Below are 19,160 nucleotides of genomic sequence, written 5' to 3'. Positions count from 1 at the left end.
TGTTTCCTTACACAAGTTGGAAACAACCATTGCTGAAGAGGCGGCAGTTAATTTGCTCATATCCCAGGCCCCATCTTCTGGTTTCTGTCCTTCCATTCCACCCCCCCCCTTTACACCCTCTTTGATTTACACCTGCGTTTCGTAGATATAAGTTCTGACACTACTCTCAACAGTAAAGCAATGTCTCTCACACTCTGGTTTCAGCCACACCACGAAAACGCCCGCAACCTCAAGCTACTGGTGGTTGCTGCCTTTGCAAACGTTCCTGTGACGGTGAAGGCGTGTGAATATGGGCGAGAGAACGAGACGGAGGAGTATCGCCGCAACTGCAGTCCGTGCTGCCGCTACCCTGTGCTCCAGACGGAGGACGGATGTATCTTCGAGTCAAACGCGATCGTCCGACACATCGCACGACTTGACAAAAGCGGCAGTTTTCTGTACGGCCGCACACCCTTTGAGGGCAGCCAGGTGGACATGTGGTTGGATTTCGCCGCAACGGAACTCGATACTGCCGCAAAGCCATTTGGTTTAAACATATACCGCGGTGTGCCCATCCCAGCCGATGCGATGGATTCCGTGCACGAGGTGTTTGGTGGCCTTGAGACATGGCTGGAGACGCGCACATTCCTGGTTGGTGAGCGTTTGACCGTCGCAGACATCTGCGTCGCGTTTGCCCTTCAATTTCACTACCGTGCGAATGCTGCGGAGGGTGAAGCCCTGACAAAGAAGTACAGGAATGTCTACCGATTGTACAACACGGTGATGCAACAACCCAAGACAGTGGAGGTACTAAAATCCCAGGGTGCAACTTTCGGGCCAGTGAAGGCTAAAAAGGCAGAGCAGCAAGCACCTAAGGCGGAGAAGGCTCCCAAGCCCGCTCCGAAGGATGATGATGATGATGATGTCCCGAAGGAAAAGAAGAAGCCGAACCCGCTGGACGAGCTCCCACCGAGCCCATTTGTTCTGGATGCATTCAAGCGCGAGTACAGCAACAACGACACACGCACGGTGGCGGCACCATACTTCTTCCAAAACTACGACGCGGCTGGGTACACATCGTTCTGGTGTCGCTACAAGTACAACGAAGACAACAAGATGCAATTCATGACAGCGAACCTCGTGCGTGGGTGGTTTCAGCGCATGGAGCACACACGCAAGTACGCGTTTGGGGTTGCCCTAATCATCGGGGAAGAGAAGAAGCACGACATCGTTGCGTTGTGGGTGTTCCGGGGTAAGGGTATGCCGGAGATCGTGAAAGATGTGGAAGACACGGAGTTGTTTGACTGGGAAGAGATCCCCGACGTGAGCGCCCAAAGGGAACGAATTACAGACTACCTGTGCTGGGAGGGTCCGACCATTCCGAAACCCGTTCTTGAGGGCCGCGTCTTTAAATAGTCTGGTGTCCAGTTGTATGCGGTGCGAAGGCGAGTTGACCGGGAACGGAGAATCTCCACAGTAATGTTACACCGTCGAACAGAGGATGCAATGGCCCGAAGAACTGTAAGAGGTAATAATTTACTTTCCACGGAGTGCGTAGGTGAAATAATGAGGTCCTCTTTATGCTTTTTTAATTCATGCACAAAGAAGGAGATAAGTGTGACATAATACGCGTTGTTGACCCTCCCATTCTCAATGTTCTCTGCTCCGGTAGCCCTTTCACCTGCGAACACCGGAGCGGAAGACGATCGGCCCCTTGTGTTGTGGGAACAGAGGGAGGGGGCACCGACGGCTATGAGTAAACGCGACATCCACCTTTTTTCCCTCCTCATCTTTTTCTCTCGCTTCCACGCCGGGTGGTGTTTTCATTTTGAGTTCATAAGCACACGTAAGGGTCCACGGTAAGGTCTGCATTTAATTAAACGAGGCGGGGTTAATATCACTTAACATACCCGTGCTGCAGGACAGAAAAGGGAGCGGAAAGCAGATAGAAAAGGAACTTCTGAGGGAAGGGAATAAACACACATACGTCGGTCTCGATTCGCTGCAAGGAAGAACTTTTCTTTAATTTTCGCCCTTCTTCTTTGAGGAAAAAAGGAAAGAGGAGAGACAATACATTTTTTAAGCGGAAAAAATGCCTTCAAAGCGGAAAACTATCGCGGTAGTGGCAGGTGCTGCGGCGGCTGTTGGAGCGGCGGCGTACTTTATCAGGAGGCGGAGGCTTCTTAGTGAAGCAGAAGATGATGACGCCTTCACTGCGCCCATATTGTCTGGTGCCCATGAGAAATCCAAAGTGGAAGTAGGGATGACAAAGAGCCCCGTGTGTAACGATTTGTCTGTTGAGAACCAGCTGCTCGCGGAAGCGCTGAGGGAAATCGGAGCGGAAAGCCCGAGGACCGGACCCGCTACTTCTACAGCGAGCACAGTGGGGACGTCAAGCAAGGGAACTATGGGGGATCGTAAGGAATTTCCCCAACTGGGCTTGTCGCTGACAGTCCCTTCTCCGTGGAAGGTTCGAGAGGATCTATCCCCATTCCCGAACGTGGCGATGCTTACTGTCTGGAACGAGGAACTAGTGACGGAGGAAGTGGCGCAACAGCCGGGATCGGTACCGATGATTGTCCTGTCGGTGGAGGACGTCCGCGCAGATAACGTCAACCTCGATGAATTTAAAGACCGCTGCAAAGAGCTGGCGGTAAGTCAGATGATGATGATGTCAGGTGGTGCTATCGAGCCGAAAGTGTCAAAGAACACTTCTACGAAGGTGGGGCCGTTCCGGCATATGCTTGAGTATTCGCAAAGTCTCCCTCCTTTCTGCGATATTGTTGTGCTTAACCTCATTGAGGTGCGTGGAAGCGTCGCCTATACATTCCAAATCATGGGGTCACCCGATGTGATGCAGAGGTATCGCTCCATGTTTATGGACATAGCCAACAACGTGCGCATAGAGAGCAATATATCCACAGCCCTGGGATATGTGGAGCTGCTCACCGGCTCCGTGAAAGTAGACATTGACACAACGTGGGTTTATGAATACCCTGGGGGAGATGGCGCTCTAGCGGTGATGACAACAACTTCACCCACAAAGAAGGAGGAAATCGGCTTGTACCATCAGGGTGGAGTCCCCGTTACCCCACACAAGCTGCGAAGTGAAAAGGTGATGGATGGCGTTGAGGTTCAAATTGCTCTGGACGGCAAGCAGGAAAAAAAAACGTTCACTTACAATGGCTATTCTCTTGTTGTGAAGCCCTTGCAAAAATCCAACTCGTATTTAGACGAACAGATGCTTGTAAGCATCGTCAAGTCTGTCTCGCCCTCAACGGCAGAACCAAAGCCAAAGAAGGGAGGAACATTCGTAAATAAAGAACATGGCTACCGTGTAAATGTTGTGGGGGGGAGCCGCCTCGTGGCGAGTCGTATTGGCGGGGGTTCCGTTGCGTACGCTCCGCAAGGATTGGATGGGGCTGAGGGCGGCGACCACCCGCCCACTGTAACGATGCGTGTTGGGACTCCCGAAAATGACCCCGAGTGCATGGGATCCGTTGAAGAATGGGAGGCACGCATGAGGCAAGAGGCGGAGGAGGGGGGTATCCGAGACATCGCCCGAACCACGGTAAACGGTGAGCCTTGTCTAACGTTTATATCGCAGAGCATGGAGGAAATCATGCCAGGGCAGCGCATGGAAATCCGGGGAAAAGTTTTTATCTTCGTTCGGGAGGGCAGGACGACATTAATACGGTGGGAAATGGCGGTGGGCCTCTGGAAGAAGTTCGAGCGTGACATGAACGCCTTTGTGGAGTCCCTCGAGTTCATCTAAGGGGAGGAAACAGGGAGCGGACGTCAGCTCGGTATCGTTTCATGCACTGCAAGCCGCTGCGTGTGTTAGTGTTTTTCGGGGGGGGAAAGTATAAGTAATGAGAATAAGTATAAATACAGAGCAAGCACGAAGTGAGCGCGTGGGTAAAACGGGAGAGATCGACCATAAAAGGAAATTGGGAAAGCGACGAGACAGAGTGGTGGTGCTCTCAGTTTTCCTTAATTTTGGCGACCAAAGAGGTGTGGGATTTACCCGCAGTACGAAAAAGTGAACAAAGCCAATGAAATACAAAAAAAAAGACATGAGGGTCGATCTTGAATAGGTTAATGACAATGATAATAATAATAATAATAACACTATAGTAGGGGTTAGCTAGAAGCAGCACGGGTAGGAATGCTCGCGCGAGTGTGACGTCAAGGAATCGAAATAAGTGAAGAAGGCGTTTGTGTGGGTTAGGAGTGGAGGAGTTAAGGAGCTGCATTCTTTGGCTGGTGTCATTATAACGGTGCATCTCGCCAAAACGCCTGCAGGGGGGGAAAGGGGGGTGGGGTGGAGTATATCTGGACCTTTCTTGTTTTTTCACGTGTTAGCACACTATAATGCATGCTGGAATCCTTCTTATTGTTTAAGGTGGAGCGCCGCACCGCCTTCTCTCTTGTCGAGAGCGCCCGCGATTGGCAGGAATGGAAATTTATTTGTGCATACGTGTGTGCGTGTGCTTGAGCAAGGCTGGAGAAAGTGAAGGAAATCATTGTGCCAGAAAACGTGAGGGATGGAAGCTTGAATATGAAAATGTGGGTGGATCCTTGTTTTCTTCGAGGGTTTAGTGGAGGTGTGCTTTATCCCTTTTCACCCCCTCATACTTTTATGACCATACGTATGCATTTTTTTCGCTTTTTTTTCGTCAATTATCCCTCACAATCCCAACGGACAGTCAGCAGGTGCAAATTCAGAACTTTGGGAACGCTATGTGGTATGAACGCATACAGTGGCGGCGATGGAATCGTTTAGGATGCAAGTGGGAGACACTTGTTTCCGGATAGCGAGAAGGCGGTAGGAAGGTGACCACATGTTCGTGGTGCAGTGGTTCCTTTCATGTGTGCAGAGGCACTCTGTCGATCACTGCATTCGGCCCCGCCTCACACCCTTCCTCAAGCATTCCTACCACGTGGGTGGACCCCAGTCACCTGTTTTGGTGTTGTACATCTCTCAGTGGATAGTCAATGCTTTCCTTTCTGCCTGTCGTGCAGCGGTGCACTTTTCCCCCTCAATTAGGTGCTAAACAGTAGCGAATGAAATGAACCGCAGAGTGCCGATGTCAATTGCACTCGACTGCGAGTTTGTTAAAACGAAGGGGCGTGTGATAGTAAGCTCCATTGCCTTTGTACCGTTCGCCTCCTTCAAGGCGCCCTTGCGACAACCCCATTCTGTAGGTCACGCAAGGAGCGGAACGGGGGTTGCCAAGGCTCAAGCGCATGCCGAACAATCCGCGAGGCCGTGCATGATAACGTCCGGCGGTTCCACCATCTTGAGCTTGGATCCGACGGAGGTTATGCGGCATGCCGATGTGCTACCTTGCGGGCACTGTCTCATGCCACTGCTTCAGGGAGAAGCGGCGGTAGGCAGCAGACAGTCTCTTACGGCCGTCGAGCCCCACCCGTCCACAACCGGGAAAGAGAAGTTGCCGAGGAACTATGAGAAAATGTTGCGCATAGTGCGGTCGGAGGCAGGTTTGGAGACTCTTTGCCCGCATAGCATCCCAAACATTCGACGCCTTGATAAGACATGGCTTCGCGCACTTCATGCGGCGGCGGTAAATTCAGCCGAGTTCCGGGATGCTTCAGCCCATTTAGACCACTTACGGACTTACGGAAATGGGGGACGCCAACGTTGGGCCATTTCCTTTCTGATGAAGCAACACCCACAAGTTCTGCAGGATCTTCTGCGAAAAAACTTTACCACAGACGATGCCTGGTGTCAATGGCTCTCCGCGTGCGGAGACACCGTTGAATCGGAACTCCAACGAGTGGCTCAAGAACACCGCCGCATTTCGTCAGCTCAGAGCGAGCGCAAGGCACACAGCAAACCCGGCGACCATCCCCTAGATAGCTGCGGTGTACAGTACAAGGAATGTAAGAGCTTGGAGGAGCTCCCGCGCGAGTTGAGTCGTACGTGGTCGGCCCTCATAAGTGCACGGGCCCACGTTGGAGGAGTGAAATTCTACACCTATGGAAACATGGACGCGAAGGCCATTAAAAATAGCCTGCAACTGCGCGGCGCCACGGCAAACCAGGCGGTCAAACCTCCCGAAGGGACTGGAAAGGGCAACGATCACCCCAACGAAGAAGAGGAAGTTGGGTGTAACCTTCTCAAATCACCGCATGAGGCGAAAGTTGTCGACCTCACCCGCCACCCCCTATTTGCGGCCTCAGGTTTTTGCATATCCTCCAGAAAGGCACCGCCATTAACTGATGCCTTGAAAAAAGCAGCAGCGGTGGATGTTTCGGCGAGGCTTTTGCTTGAATCAAATTCATCGCATGATCCGCTGTGGGATGCAAAAGCCCTAGCCTGTGTAGCCGTCGCCTGTGGGGTGGTTCCTTTTTCGAACCCGCCGGTGCAATGAAGGTGTTATGTGTGTATTGGGTCTCGGACTGGGTTTCCACACAGAGGGCTCGACACAAAGACATGATGGAAGGAGTTGCTGTGTCTCTGATGATGAATTTGCCTCAAGTCTTGATTGCGTGGGAAGTTATTAAGATCTGTTGTTTACCCCTTCCGCAAACGGGCCCCTACTATCGCCCCCCAAACGCACCAATGACATTGCCCTGCCGTGAGTTCTAAAGACGCCCCCCCCCCCCCACACACACACACACACATCCCGCCAGTCTCCCACCGCTGGATCTACCTAATATTAAGAAGCCAACACCAACGCGCCAACATTGATGCTGTCGGCCGTCACAAAGGTATCAGCGGCCCGTGCACTGCCTGGACGGTGTGACCCAGACGGGAGTGGCACACCTCGTTACTTTTAGTCTGCGACGAAGTGGCCACAGGGCCAAGACATCGTGGAGCACGCGACGGAAGCATTACGGAACTTGTATCGTCCCTAGAATTCCCTCATGGGTGTATCCAGAAGCGCTGTCACCAACCCCATCCAAACTGAAGGGCCATTCTTTGGGGGTTGCAGATTCGGTTGCCACACAGATCAGCGGTATAACCCGACACCTTTCATACCGTATTTTACTGAGTGCGAAACGGTTGCGATGAGGCAGGCTAACGAAAATCGTGATATCGGCACGAGAGCCTTGGACCAGCCTGTGCCGGCGGACCCTGCCATCAGCTCACGGAGAAGGGGGCGAATAATACACCCTCATGTTTTACACCGTTTGGGTTTAGGCTGTTTCCCCGGTTGCTACGGCACCCCAAATTCTCTCTGCTTTTCCGCTCTTTCCTGGGAGGGACTGTCCCTGATTACCTCCGTGCTCCAGAACGCGGCACAGTGGAGGTTGCCACCTTCAACTTCTGTATGCATCGCCACGTGATGCCTCGCAGACTGCTTGCACACTCCCCTAAGTCAATCTTCCAGCGGCAAAGCCATGAAAAGGGCTGCCCTGGGCGCCTACAGCTGCTCCCCCATTCCCGCAGCACGTTCCATATCTACCTCGGCATTTGGGTGGCCCGTCGGCGCTGCGTTGGCATACGCCCTCGCGCCACTGAACAAGAGCCACTTGGCGAGTATTGTCGTAGAAGGAAGACTGCCCGGAGGCGTGCAACAGGGAACTGGCTTCGCACATATTAACCAAGCGGTCAACCACTTTGAAAACGCGTGGATAGCATCTACTCCTCCAGTTTTCTTGCGCAATTTCTTTCACTGCATCCCCTCTCGCCCCCCTCTTACTCACTTATTTGAAACTACGTGGCCGCTGCCCGAACGGATTTAACGTGCGATTTAGACTCCCGCCAACCCATACATATGGAGGGCATGCAACTTCCTGAAGCCAAGTAAACTCACGGTGGGTAAAAATAATGCCAACACCGAACGCACCTTCGCGGAGGCGGGTGAAGAATATTTCGCCCACGGACCGCACTGCAACCATTGTAGGTAGTTTCCCAAAAAGAAAGAATAGACCTTTTTCCAATCGCCTCTCAGCCTCAAATGTTTGAGAGGAGCCGACCTTCACCTTTCCATACACGAATAACTCCAAGATTTAAAAAAAAGGAAGCATCCCTCGCAAGCGCGCTCGGTGCCAGTCGCTTGGATACTAGTGAGGGTCCGCAGCTGCACTCTCTGCCTCCCTTCACTTGTGGCAGCTGGGCCCCGTGATTCGGTGGTGACGGAGCCGCAACCACGTTAGGCTCAGAGGCGATGTGGGAGGAGGTGCAAAATGATTGTTGCGCCACTTCCACGAAGTGGTTGCCAATGCGCACCCTCTTGGGCTCTTTTCCGTGCCGCGGGAACCCTGTCAAAACTGGACTCGTCGCTCAGAGCTCTCCTTCGACTGGGCCGATGAATCGGAAAAAACGGAGGATGTGCAAAAACTTTGCCGCGACCCGGGATCGAACCAGGGACCTTCAGATCTTCAGTCTGACGCTCTCCCAACTGAGCTATCGCGGCTTCGGGCTTAGCCAACTATTCATTTTTATTATCGTAACAGAAAGTGACTCAGTAACAAGGTGAACCTTTCTGTAAAGGAGGATCGTTATTATTTTTTGCGCGCCGGTGGTGACGTTGTGGCGCAATGGAAGCGCGTCGGATTCCGGATCCGAAGGTTGCGGGTTCGACCCCCGTCAGCGTTGGTGTTTTCGTGTACTGTGTGGCTATTGTCCCGTGTTATATTGTTTGTTTCCGCAGCCCTGCAGCGGGGGCGTGTAGCTCAGTGGTAGAGCGTCCGTTTCGCATACGGAAGGCCTAGGGTTCGATCCCCTACTCGTCCATCTTTTTTGCTTACTTGTGCGGAGTTGGTTCCACAAGCTGCTGACGGCTTCGTGTTAACGCCACGCTTTTGCCCATTTTACGTTTTGTATTTTTGTATTCGGTAAATTGAAAATGGCGTTCACACCCGATGTTAGATTATCAAAATATGAGGGAAAGCGCTCTTCTGTAAAAAAAAAAAAAAAACAGCCAACTATTCACGCCGGAAAGACAATTGAAACCTCTAGATGTCACTCGGCAAAGTTCCCGAGGTCGGTCGAGAAGCTCCGCCTGGCACAACTGCACTTCGTTGCCATCGAGACAACGTGGAAGCAATTTGTATTTACACCTTGAGTCAGAAAAAATACGTCATGGAGTAGAAAACTCAAACAAGTCTTTGCCGCACCTGGACCAGAAACCCCCAGCTTAAATTTCCCGAGAAGCGCGTTTTCGACCTGCTCCGGAGACCATTCCTCCAATTATCAGATCATTATCAACGCCTTATTTCTATAACGTCAATGGTCTGATAATCATGAGTTCTACCGATCTTTTGGTGTACTTCTATTTATTTTCCTTACCTACATGGAAGTTGTTGCGCGACAAACCCGAAACCACATCTCGCATGTAGGGACCGCCCTTCGGCGCATCCAAGCTTCCCCACGGTACGTCAGGACTAACCCCACAAGAAACGGGTAAGCATATATTCCCCCCCCCGAAACAAACGATGTTTTTCTATCACTCCACACACCAGTGTTAGGTTTCGGGGAAGTGAAGAGTTTCTCCCTCGTTCCTTTTATGTTCCTCCCTTTTTTGAATTTGTTTTTCGCACGTTTATTGGGGTCTCCCTTACAGACACGGCCCTTTGGCACGCCCGCATGTGCCCAGGGACCGACAAATGAAGAACGGTGTCCCAGAAAGACGCTGCTGATCCCTGTGCTGTATGATGCCGTAGCCGGAGCAAAGCATTGTTCCCCATGAAAGGAACGCTGCTGGCCCTTGGCTTCCCCCGATGAGACGGGATACCGGACCCTGGCACCACGTTGAGGTGGCCGGCATCACTAGGATGTTCCCCCCTTCTTCCTCGAAGAGGATATTCAGAGAGGGGTGTCCCGCAGTCTATATTTCCCATTTTCGTGTAGAGGGAGGCGTGCCTTTTCACGTTCTATTTAAACTCTTTTTTCCCACCGACTTAACAGTTGCTTTACTTAAACGGTTTCCTCACCACTGAGGGCGAAGGAAATGAAAATCACCTTCAAAGTGGATATCCCTGTGCAAAGAAAGAATTCCTGTACACTCCAATGGATCAGACACTGGCGAACAGGAATAAAAACACACGCCAGAGAATGTACCTTTTCTGTGACGGTGAAGAGCTGGATTAACTCCGGTTTCTGGGTGCGAGGAAGGGTTCGACCGTGCCCCTCTGTGACCGTGGAATTTATTTAGGACGACTCCATGAGGGTTTCTATGTCCCTAAGAGGCGAGGGTGGTAGGGGTCATTGTATTTGACCACTGCTGGATTGCTATTCTTCTTTCAAAAGTCCGCAGGCTTAGATTTCGATTTTTGACAGGCTCACCCACGTCGCCAATTATTCGTGATTGAGTTTTAGAAAACGGTTCATGAAAAAAAAACATTTTTTATGAATGGAGTTTGTACTAAAGTCACAACGACAACACCACTCCAAGCCTCTCCGTGGCCATACCAGCACCACGCGCAGAGTCAAATGATAACAAGCTCCTGGCTCCGATCCGTCATTTTTTTCCCTAGCACAACGTCGCAGGCGAAGAGGCGCACCCATCCCCCTCCTTGGAAAAGAAGGAACCTGACTCTACTGCACTGTTTGTGAAAATCAGTGAATTCGTCCACTTGTTTTCCTTTTGTAGATGGTCTTCGGAAACCATGTGAGTGAGCGCAAAGCCTGACCTTCCAAAGTACCAGAGTCGAAAGAGTTCAAACACACGGACCGGAAACACGACGGAAGGACAACGAACCAACTTCTCCACCCGCTACTGAAGTCTTTCTGGTTCACACAAGGAGTCACACCATTTTTTCACAATCCCTCACAGAACGACCAAATAAGAACCTTGTTCATCCCAACTCACCTTGCGGAAGGCGCGAGCTGGTCACCACCGTTATGCGGAACAAGTTCTTTCCCCGTTTCAGTAAAACCACGATTCTCCAAAGTTTCGAGAAAATAGAAACTCCCGCTTCGACGACAATTTCGTGGCATGGCAACAAGTGCTCAACAGGCAAGTTATTCCGGAAATTAACTCTCAGATAGCGGAAGTCCGCGGCAGTGGAAGCCTGATAAAACGACTTGCTCAAAGGGCAAAGAACCGCACCGATGAAAACTTATACCCATCTCACTGACTCCTGAAGAATGGTCGCCAGCAACAAACCATTAGTGTCGTTATTCCGTCTAGGTCTCTTGCGGCCTAAGGGGCCAGTTCCAGAATCCACTGCTGCACCTGAAGCCAAAAAAAAAAGCCTCGTTATGACCCAGAGCGCTCGCCCCCACGATTTCAACTCAGTAAGAAGAATATGAGCTAACACAAAGAGCCTGGAGCTTTAGAAGCAGCCGCCCATTCGCCCAGAGAACATTAGGCAAAGAACCGCAGGTTAGCAAAAACATATTAAGGTGCGGAGCTTCCAAATCCTTCTTGCGAGGGTGCCCCATGTTTTAGTAAGGTCCTTTCAAGGGTCATGGAGCGCAGGTTGCATGCCCTCCATATGTATGGGTTGGCGGGAGTCTAAATCGCACGTTAAATCCGTTCGGGCAGCGGCCACGTAGTTTCAAATAAGTGAGTAAGAGGGGGGCGAGAGGGGATGCAGTGAAAGAAATTGCGCAAGAAAACTGGAGGAGTAGATGCTATCCACGCGTTTTCAAAGTGGTTGACCGCTTGGTTAATATGTGCGAAGCCAGTTCCCTGTTGCACGCCTCCGGGCAGTCTTCCTTCTACGACAATACTCGCCAAGTGGCTCTTGTTCAGTGGCGCGAGGGCGTATGCCAACGCAGCGCCGACGGGCCACCCAAATGCCGAGGTAGATATGGAACGTGCTGCGGGAATGGGGGAGCAGCTGTAGGCGCCCAGGGCAGCCCTTTTCATGGCTTTGCCGCTGGAAGATTGACTTAGGGGAGTGTGCAAGCAGTCTGCGAGGCATCACGTGGCGATGCATACAGAAGTTGAAGGTGGCAACCTCCACTGTGCCGCGTTCTGGAGCACGGAGGTAATCAGGGACAGTCCCTCCCAGGAAAGAGCGGAAAAGCAGAGAGAATTTGGGGTGCCGTAGCAACCGGGGAAACAGCCTAAACCCAAACGGTGTAAAACATGAGGGTGTATTATTCGCCCCCTTCTCCGTGAGCTGATGGCAGGGTCCGCCGGCACAGGCTGGTCCAAGGCTCTCGTGCCGATATCACGATTTTCGTTAGCCTGCCTCATCGCAACCGTTTCGCACTCAGTAAAATACGGTATGAAAGGTGTCGGGTTATACCGCTGATCTGTGTGGCAACCGAATCTGCAACCCCCAAAGAATGGCCCTTCAGTTTGGATGGGGTTGGTGACAGCGCTTCTGGATACACCCATGAGGGAATTCTAGGGACGATACAAGTTCCGTAATGCTTCCGTCGCGTGCTCCACGATGTCTTGGCCCTGTGGCCACTTCGTCGCAGACTAAAAGTAACGAGGTGTGCCACTCCCGTCTGGGTCACACCGTCCAGGCAGTGCACGGGCCGCTGATACCTTTGTGACGGCCGACAGCATCAATGTTGGCGCGTTGGTGTTGGCTTCTTAATATTAGGTAGATCCAGCGGTGGGAGACTGGCGGGATGTGTGTGTGTGTGTGGGGGGGGGGGCGTCTTTAGAACTCACGGCAGGGCAATGTCATTGGTGCGTTTGGGGGGCGATAGTAGGGGCCCGTTTGCGGAAGGGGTAAACAACAGATCTTAATAACTTCCCACGCAATCAAGACTTGAGGCAAATTCATCATCAGAGACACAGCAACTCCTTCCATCATGTCTTTGTGTCGAGCCCTCTGTGTGGAAACCCAGTCCGAGACCCAATACACACATAACACCTTCATTGCACCGGCGGGTTCGAAAAAGGAACCACCCCACAGGCGACGGCTACACAGGCTAGGGCTTTTGCATCCCACAGCGGATCATGCGATGAATTTGATTCAAGCAAAAGCCTCGCCGAAACATCCACCGCTGCTGCTTTTTTCAAGGCATCAGTTAATGTCCAGTGAAGTTGTAAATGTGGGGACGTCCGGGGAGGACACCTCTGTTGGAGTTTGACTGAACATGTACGCTAAATTTGTTTTGGCTAGAGTGAAATGATTCAGTGATGTGGGAAGTATGGGAGTTAACCGCGTATTGTTGGTGAAGGTCGCAACTGGTTTGTATTGTTAAATTAAACAATTACATATTGTTTAATTTGCTTTTTTTCGTTGTATCTTACTTGAAGGGGAAAGGTGGAGTAGCTGTTTCGGACATGTTTGACGATGCATCCCGTTTTTTTGCTAGGTCGAATTATCATAAGCCTGAAGTTTTAAGGCGTATCGCGAATGATCTCTCGTTACTATGCAATGTGTATCACCTTTCTTGTCGTGTTTCTCCGTGGGGTGGTACTCAACAGTTGAAGCTATGTGTGTATGGCGGTTTGCCTATTTCGGTTAGGTGCTGCGTTGAAGCTGCTGAACAGACGAAGAATGACGGCGGAAAATCGAAGTTTGTTTTGCCTGTGCAAATTTGGCTTACGCAACAGTTTCCTATTGATCCACCTTCAATATTTATTCACTGCAATGAACCTGGGTGCAAGGTGTTGAGCAACCATAAGTACGTGGATGTCACAGGGCGTTGTCACACACCGGAACTTGCTGGCTGGCGACCAACCTCTTCATCACTTGTCTCCGTCATCTCTGGGTTGAAGGAATTGCTGGAAGAGGAAAATATTTCTCCTCTTTGTGTTGACCGAAATTTTCTTAATGTTCTGGCGCTAGAACAGCGGGCGTCTTTGGTGGCAAGTCAGGATGTTGACGCTGAATGTCTTAGCCAAACAGGAGGGGAGAACGCTCAATGTGTCATTTGCTTTGGCCCAAAGGACACGGTGCTGGTACCATGTGGACACTACTGTTTGTGTGTTTCTTGTGCATCAAATTTATCCCAGTGCCCAGTTTGTCGGGAGGTCACAAAGTTTCGCCAACGGGTGTACAACTAAGTTGGGGAAGTAAATATATACATATGTGCTAGCGTTATTTTTCCTTTGTTTCTGCCTTTAGAGTCACTGGGATCACGTAAAGAGCTTTTGGGATGGGCGAGTGGGGTTCCTAGTTTTCATTTCTCTACCATCCTTTCTTCCCTTCTGTTTTTATAATCTATAGTTTCTGGTTGTGTTACGGCGTGCATGATCTAGTATCACATGTGCGTTGACGTGCTGCCGAATATCCACTGTTTGGAGCCGCGGAATGTCGATGAGTAGACTCCAGCATTTACAGGCCGCTGGTGCTGGTAAAAAATGTACCTTTTTTTGTGCATCTCATTGTTGAAGTGATGAGAAGACGGATTTAAAAGTGGTTGAGCTGCGTGTCTGAACGTAGTGATAAATGTAGGATGGACGAAGCTGCCGGAAAAGCGATGTCTTCACCTTTCTCTCCTCTTTTCTTCTCTTCCAGGCGTTTTCAATGTAGCCCGCCGTCAACAATTCGCTGGCATCAAGTATTACTTTGATTAAATCATTACAGAAGGAGAGAAAAATCGTGAAGGGACACACGGTACGGTGAGTGTTTGGGACCTTACTCGGCAAGTGGTGTGAATGGAGCTCTTCTGATGTTTGGGGGATAGTGCAGCAAGTGTGTATTTTCGTTGAAAGGGTGTTTGTGCGAGGGGGCATCGCTGCTTCCATGTTGTTGGAATGGTCTTATATCTGATGGCAGATTGGACATTTCTTACCTCTCCATTGGTGATGATAAGGGGGGGGGGGGGGGAAACTGCTTTGAGCAGATAGTCACGTCCCTTGTGTGCTGATTCAGTTGACGTGAAGGGAGCTGAGAAAACATGCTCGCGGGCGTATGAGTTAGATGCTGCACTGTTGCTGTAACGGCGTCAGTTGCTTTTGCGTATGTGCGTGTATGAATGGTGAATAGTTGTGAAATGTGGCGCAGGTGTGGCTGATGCCGTTGCCCTTTGAGATGGAAGTGCATCAAGCTGCTTGCGTCAATTTCTGCGATGATATGACTGTGGCTTTATTGGTATCGTGCTTGTCTCTTTCCTCGCTCGGACACTGACCTGATCGCTTATCGACCAAGATGGCGTTCTTGAGCGATGTGCTCATACGTGGCGTTACTTACTCTTCTGGTGCGTCGATGGGGCTCTTGTCGTTCCGCTGTTGTGCGGTCGTTTTTTAGCCGTGGAAGCAGTGACACGCCAGGGTTTGGGCCCTTTCTAACAGTGCTCCCAGCGGCGCTAAATAAGTCATGGTGTGTCTATTTGGGTGTCAGTTTTCGTAACATAACCTCGCACTTTAAAGTAAACGCTGGGCTGTTGTTATTTTTAATCTGGCCTAAAGGAGAATAGGTGAAGGTCGATGGATATACATATATATTAAATACATCCAAAAACGGCGTAAACATCGTGTAAGAGTGGTAAGTTTCGATGTTATTACCGTGTTAACCATATAACAGATATTTGTAGAAGTCACAGATGGGTATAACACATTTTTTTTGTTGGTGTGCCGTTTCGACCATGCAACCAGCGGCCACTGGTAATACTGAACGTGAAGTTATAGTGGACCTTCTGTACACTGTGTGGACGGCAGCTCACATTCTTTTGAACTCCCAGTGCACCGTGCACTGCACGATTCGTGTGAGACCGGGGAAAGGGGTTCTATTCCCTTTCCGTGCTGCAAACTACATACATACACGTTACTGGATGTTCGCACTGTGTATGTAACGCGAGCGAAGCGGTCGGTTAATTGAGGTCATGTCAACACTGAGTCATCTCCTAGAGTTGTGAGTGATTGTGTCAAGCTGTTGGTTTTAATTTTTCTCGGGCGTCATGTATGGGACACGTTCCCTCCGAATTATTTTCCTTTTCGCATGTGCAAACCCTTCTGGAGTGAGGGATGATAAATTCGTATCATAGTCCTAGGAATAAATTAGTGCTCTGGTTTCCGAAGATGCTTACTGACGGCACATCCGCTTGACTTGCTTGTGCACGATAACCAAATGGCGGGCACGGTGTGTGTATCCGACTGGTTGTGAGGTGTGTCGTTTAGTGAGATCCTTCTTCATTGTGAGTGCAACGACGTGTGTCTCAGTGCGGTTTCCGTCTCTATCAGGGGTGTGTTGTGGTTGTGACGTCTGAGGGACGTTGCGTGCTATGGTTCATCTGTTTGCAAGGGCATCACTATTCCGTTGAGTTAGATTTGGATTCAATGACGTTGGTGACGCTTGTTTCGTGGAGGGGGCGGTGATGCAGCGTTTGTGGTTTCTTCAAGCGCGGCAACACTTAGCTTCCATTTAGTAAGGTGTAGTTTGCCTCACCGCCCCCCCTTACACTTTCGCTCCATTAAAGTATTCATCCTCAAAGCACAAAGTAACTGCTCATGCCTGAAAAAAATAAATGCTGCTAACATTTCTCTATGTCCTGGTGCACTTATGTTTTCCTCCTTTTCCCTCTTACTCAAAATACGTTCCATTAAACTACATTGCTAAGAAACAGGCAGAGATTGGTCCACTTTTTCTAGTGCTCATGGTAGTACTAAGGGCTTTCTTTCCTACTACGGACGTGTCGCTTCCCAGTGGGTCACACGCGGTTGTTGGGGTAAGGAAGTATAAATGACTAAGGTGCTATGGATGATGCAAAGCTTCCGAAGTGTAGGGAGAGTATGACTTCGTTACCCACGTCATTGAGCAGTAGCGTTTATTTACTTCCTCCTCAACACTTTGTCGACTTTAGACTGCACATGCTGTGGGTACGAATAACGAGAAAATCAGCGTTTTACAAGGCTTCAGTGTGACAGAATATAACCCGTACATGGGTTGGTTATTATGTCTAGTTGTACGGCTGTGGTGGCTTGGTACGTGGAGGACGAAGTTAAGTTCTGCTTCGTAAAGTGGTGAGGTGATTATACTGAAAAAAAAAATTAACTTGAGTGTGGTTTGTCTGGAGCGTTTATTATTTACATACCACTGGAAAGAACCACTTGTTGAGCTGACACAGTATATTTAATCCAAGCTGCAGAATTGTGACAATGTCAAATCCATCCTGGTGACGCAGAACTGTCCAAATATACTTAAGGCTTGTAGCCGCCAGATTGTGAATGCAGCAGGTGACCCCACAGTTGGCTATCGTTGTCCTTTCTGAGAACTGAGAGAAAGAGAATACGGAGAGATTTGTATCACATTATTTGGTGTGGGTGGAGATGAACTTCGAACCCCGGTTGAACCACGTAGGAAGGGAGCTTCGCGTGCCTTTGAACTTTGAGCACGGATGATTCATTCCGTTACGGTATACCCAGCCCTATAAGAAGGAAAACGATGATAGAAAAACAAAACACTCCACAGCGACTTGCAACCGACGCTGGAAGGGTTATGCATCTAAGCACAAAAAAGGCTACAGTTCCGCTTAAGGCCTTCAAAATTGTGAGGTTAAGCACGAAGGTCACCAGAGGAAAAGTCGCGGAAGCCATTATATTTTTTAAAAAGCGGAAGCAGGGTTCAAACCACAATAGTTCCTGATTCAATGATCAAGTTGAACTACGACACAAAATGTATTGTGCTTACAGCTAATGCTCATCATATATCAATGGCATCGGTATCCTCCAACTGTGGGTGGCCCAAGGCTCTCAATGGTATACTGAAAGACATACAGCAACACCGTGCGACAAGACATTTGAAACACTCCTCTACAGCGATATAACCAACAAACGGACTTGCATATTCCCTTTGTTCTTCATTATTCCTGTATTCTAACCTCTCTACCCTCCTAACGGGGGCATATGCTCCTTACCATCTGAGACGCAACACATGAACGAAAAGCTTAATCAACCGTAGCCGCATCAGTGTGTGTGTGTGTGTGTGTGTGTGTGCTAAGATCTAGTTTTGGATGGTATGGCGTGAAGTGACCGATTCTGTTCGCAGCAAGGGGTACTTATTTACCCGTAGCGTTGTGCTGTGGTTGCAACTGTGCATCCCTAAAGCATGTGCACGTGAAGAAAACAAAATTTCTTTCGCACTCTTTCCCTCGAATGGGTCTGGGAGTGCGCACTGAAACCTCGTCGATCGGTCCTGACAACGTGTATTTGGTGATTAAACTTCTAGTCTACGATGCATCGAGTCGTGTCATACATTGGTTTGTAACCGAGTGAGTTCACAAGTACCACCGTCGTCCCTCTTTGCTCGTCATGCTTTCCCCTTCCTTTATCTAGCGAAGTTATTGACATTAATAAACAAAGGTAAAAGTATGCTGCGTCGCGCTGGCTCTCGCGTTGCGTGTGCTTGCTCGGTTCCACAAGCGCGCTCTCTCCATTTTCCTATAACGCCGCCGCCAATTGAAATTGAGTACCTGGACAACGACCCGCTGGAGTTTGCCGTCCGCACGGAGGCCCGAAAGTGGCGCTTTGATGATATGGGTTACATGCGGGAGTTAGCGTTCGTGCGGATCAACAACAATCCGACTGTGGGTGACTTTCGAAATATGTCACCAGATGAGCGGCGCAACCTGTTCTGGGGCAGTGATCGGCAGGATTTCTTCCGGCACCTAACGTGTACACTAACTGGTTCGCCCGAGCACCTCTACCATCGCGGCTGGTAGCCCCAGCGGCAACGGATGGGTTGGAGTCCAACAACCACTTTTCTGCCTCATCGCAGGCTCTGGTGCTGTGTGGAGCTTAATGTGACCCCACTTAGTGTTAACGTAGGTAGTGAATATGTTAGTTAGCTTTTGAAACAAAAAAATGGGAAGCATGGGTACTAGTAGTTTGTTATTGTTATTAATATTTTGAGCGAACGCCTTTTATTAGTTACTTGTTTTCGAACAGTTTCCAGCTCCGCACGTGTGCGTGTGTGGTGTTTCCACTTCGCTGACTTCTTCCCTGTTGATGGCACTCTACGTGAAGCGGAGACTCACCTTTTGTCGCTTCCTCTTGCTCTTTTCTAGACCCCGTGTTGCTTTCCGGACACAGCAGTGAAGGAAGAAGGGATAGAACACCGAGTACTGCTGCACTAGGATGGCACTCATGTGCTCCACTGGAGTTTAGAGGTGTGGTGTGGAGGCGGTGTAACCTCACTAATGCAATACCAGTAGCGGATGCGGCTACCCGATTGCTGCTTCACGCATGCACAGATCGGGAGCGGACTGTCTTTGATTATGTGTGGACCTCACTCTATTTCTTAACCCCTGAGACGATGGGTGCTTCTTGATTAGTAGGTGCGGTTGCTGATAGTTTTCTGCTATCCAATACGTCTGGGAACCGGTTTGGTGCTGACTTGCTTTTCTG

General features: G+C 50.0%; 7 protein-coding genes and 3 non-coding genes across 10 annotated transcripts; 7 read left to right on the top strand and 3 right to left on the bottom strand.

Moving 5' to 3' along the window:
* Positions 1-180: 180 nt before the first annotated feature.
* Positions 181-1,395, top strand: TbgDal_XI14720 (elongation factor 1 gamma, putative; the record flags this gene model as incomplete). Its single annotated transcript, XM_011782315.1, has 1 exon — positions 181-1,395. The coding sequence occupies one exon, from the start codon at positions 181-183 to the stop codon at positions 1,393-1,395; it is 1,215 nt and encodes a 404-aa protein (XP_011780617.1).
* Positions 1,396-2,071: 676 nt separating this feature from the next.
* TbgDal_XI14710 (hypothetical protein, conserved) lies at positions 2,072-3,754 on the top strand (the record flags this gene model as incomplete). The annotated part of the gene is made up of 1 exon (XM_011782314.1): positions 2,072-3,754. The coding sequence occupies one exon, from the start codon at positions 2,072-2,074 to the stop codon at positions 3,752-3,754; it is 1,683 nt and encodes a 560-aa protein (XP_011780616.1).
* A 1,297-nt stretch (positions 3,755-5,051) lies between these two features.
* On the top strand, positions 5,052-6,377 carry TbgDal_XI14700 (hypothetical protein, conserved; the record flags this gene model as incomplete). Its single annotated transcript, XM_011782313.1, has 1 exon — positions 5,052-6,377. One exon carries the CDS (start codon positions 5,052-5,054, stop codon positions 6,375-6,377), a length of 1,326 nt encoding a protein of 441 aa, XP_011780615.1.
* Positions 6,378-8,296: 1,919 nt separating this feature from the next.
* On the bottom strand, positions 8,297-8,369 carry TbgDal_XItPhe02. Its single transcript has one exon. It is a non-coding gene; the product is annotated as a tRNA-Phe (tRNA).
* Positions 8,370-8,479: 110 nt separating this feature from the next.
* TbgDal_XItArg01 lies at positions 8,480-8,551 on the top strand. Its single transcript has one exon. It is a non-coding gene; the product is annotated as a tRNA-Arg (tRNA).
* Positions 8,552-8,617: 66 nt separating this feature from the next.
* TbgDal_XItAla01 lies at positions 8,618-8,689 on the top strand. Its single transcript has one exon. It is a non-coding gene; the product is annotated as a tRNA-Ala (tRNA).
* Positions 8,690-11,426: 2,737 nt separating this feature from the next.
* On the bottom strand, positions 11,427-11,771 carry TbgDal_XI14690 (hypothetical protein, unlikely; the record flags this gene model as incomplete). Its single annotated transcript, XM_011782312.1, has 1 exon — positions 11,427-11,771. One exon carries the CDS (start codon positions 11,769-11,771, stop codon positions 11,427-11,429), a length of 345 nt encoding a protein of 114 aa, XP_011780614.1.
* A 1,383-nt stretch (positions 11,772-13,154) lies between these two features.
* On the top strand, positions 13,155-13,880 carry TbgDal_XI14680 (hypothetical protein, conserved; the record flags this gene model as incomplete). The annotated part of the gene is made up of 1 exon (XM_011782311.1): positions 13,155-13,880. One exon carries the CDS (start codon positions 13,155-13,157, stop codon positions 13,878-13,880), a length of 726 nt encoding a protein of 241 aa, XP_011780613.1.
* Positions 13,881-14,198: 318 nt separating this feature from the next.
* TbgDal_XI14670 (hypothetical protein, unlikely) lies at positions 14,199-14,564 on the bottom strand (the record flags this gene model as incomplete). The annotated part of the gene is made up of 1 exon (XM_011782310.1): positions 14,199-14,564. One exon carries the CDS (start codon positions 14,562-14,564, stop codon positions 14,199-14,201), a length of 366 nt encoding a protein of 121 aa, XP_011780612.1.
* A 3,560-nt stretch (positions 14,565-18,124) lies between these two features.
* TbgDal_XI14660 (cytochrome c oxidase subunit 10, putative) lies at positions 18,125-18,475 on the top strand (the record flags this gene model as incomplete). The annotated part of the gene is made up of 1 exon (XM_011782309.1): positions 18,125-18,475. One exon carries the CDS (start codon positions 18,125-18,127, stop codon positions 18,473-18,475), a length of 351 nt encoding a protein of 116 aa, XP_011780611.1.
* Positions 18,476-19,160: the final 685 nt, after the last annotated feature.

The sequence above is a fragment of the Trypanosoma brucei genome, chromosome 11, assembly GCF_000210295.1.
Source record: "Trypanosoma brucei gambiense DAL972 chromosome 11, complete sequence".
In the NCBI taxonomy this organism is placed as follows: domain Eukaryota; phylum Euglenozoa; class Kinetoplastea; order Trypanosomatida; family Trypanosomatidae; genus Trypanosoma; species Trypanosoma brucei.
Note: the sequence above shows the minus strand (reverse complement) of the source record. Positions and strands in the feature narration are given on the sequence as shown.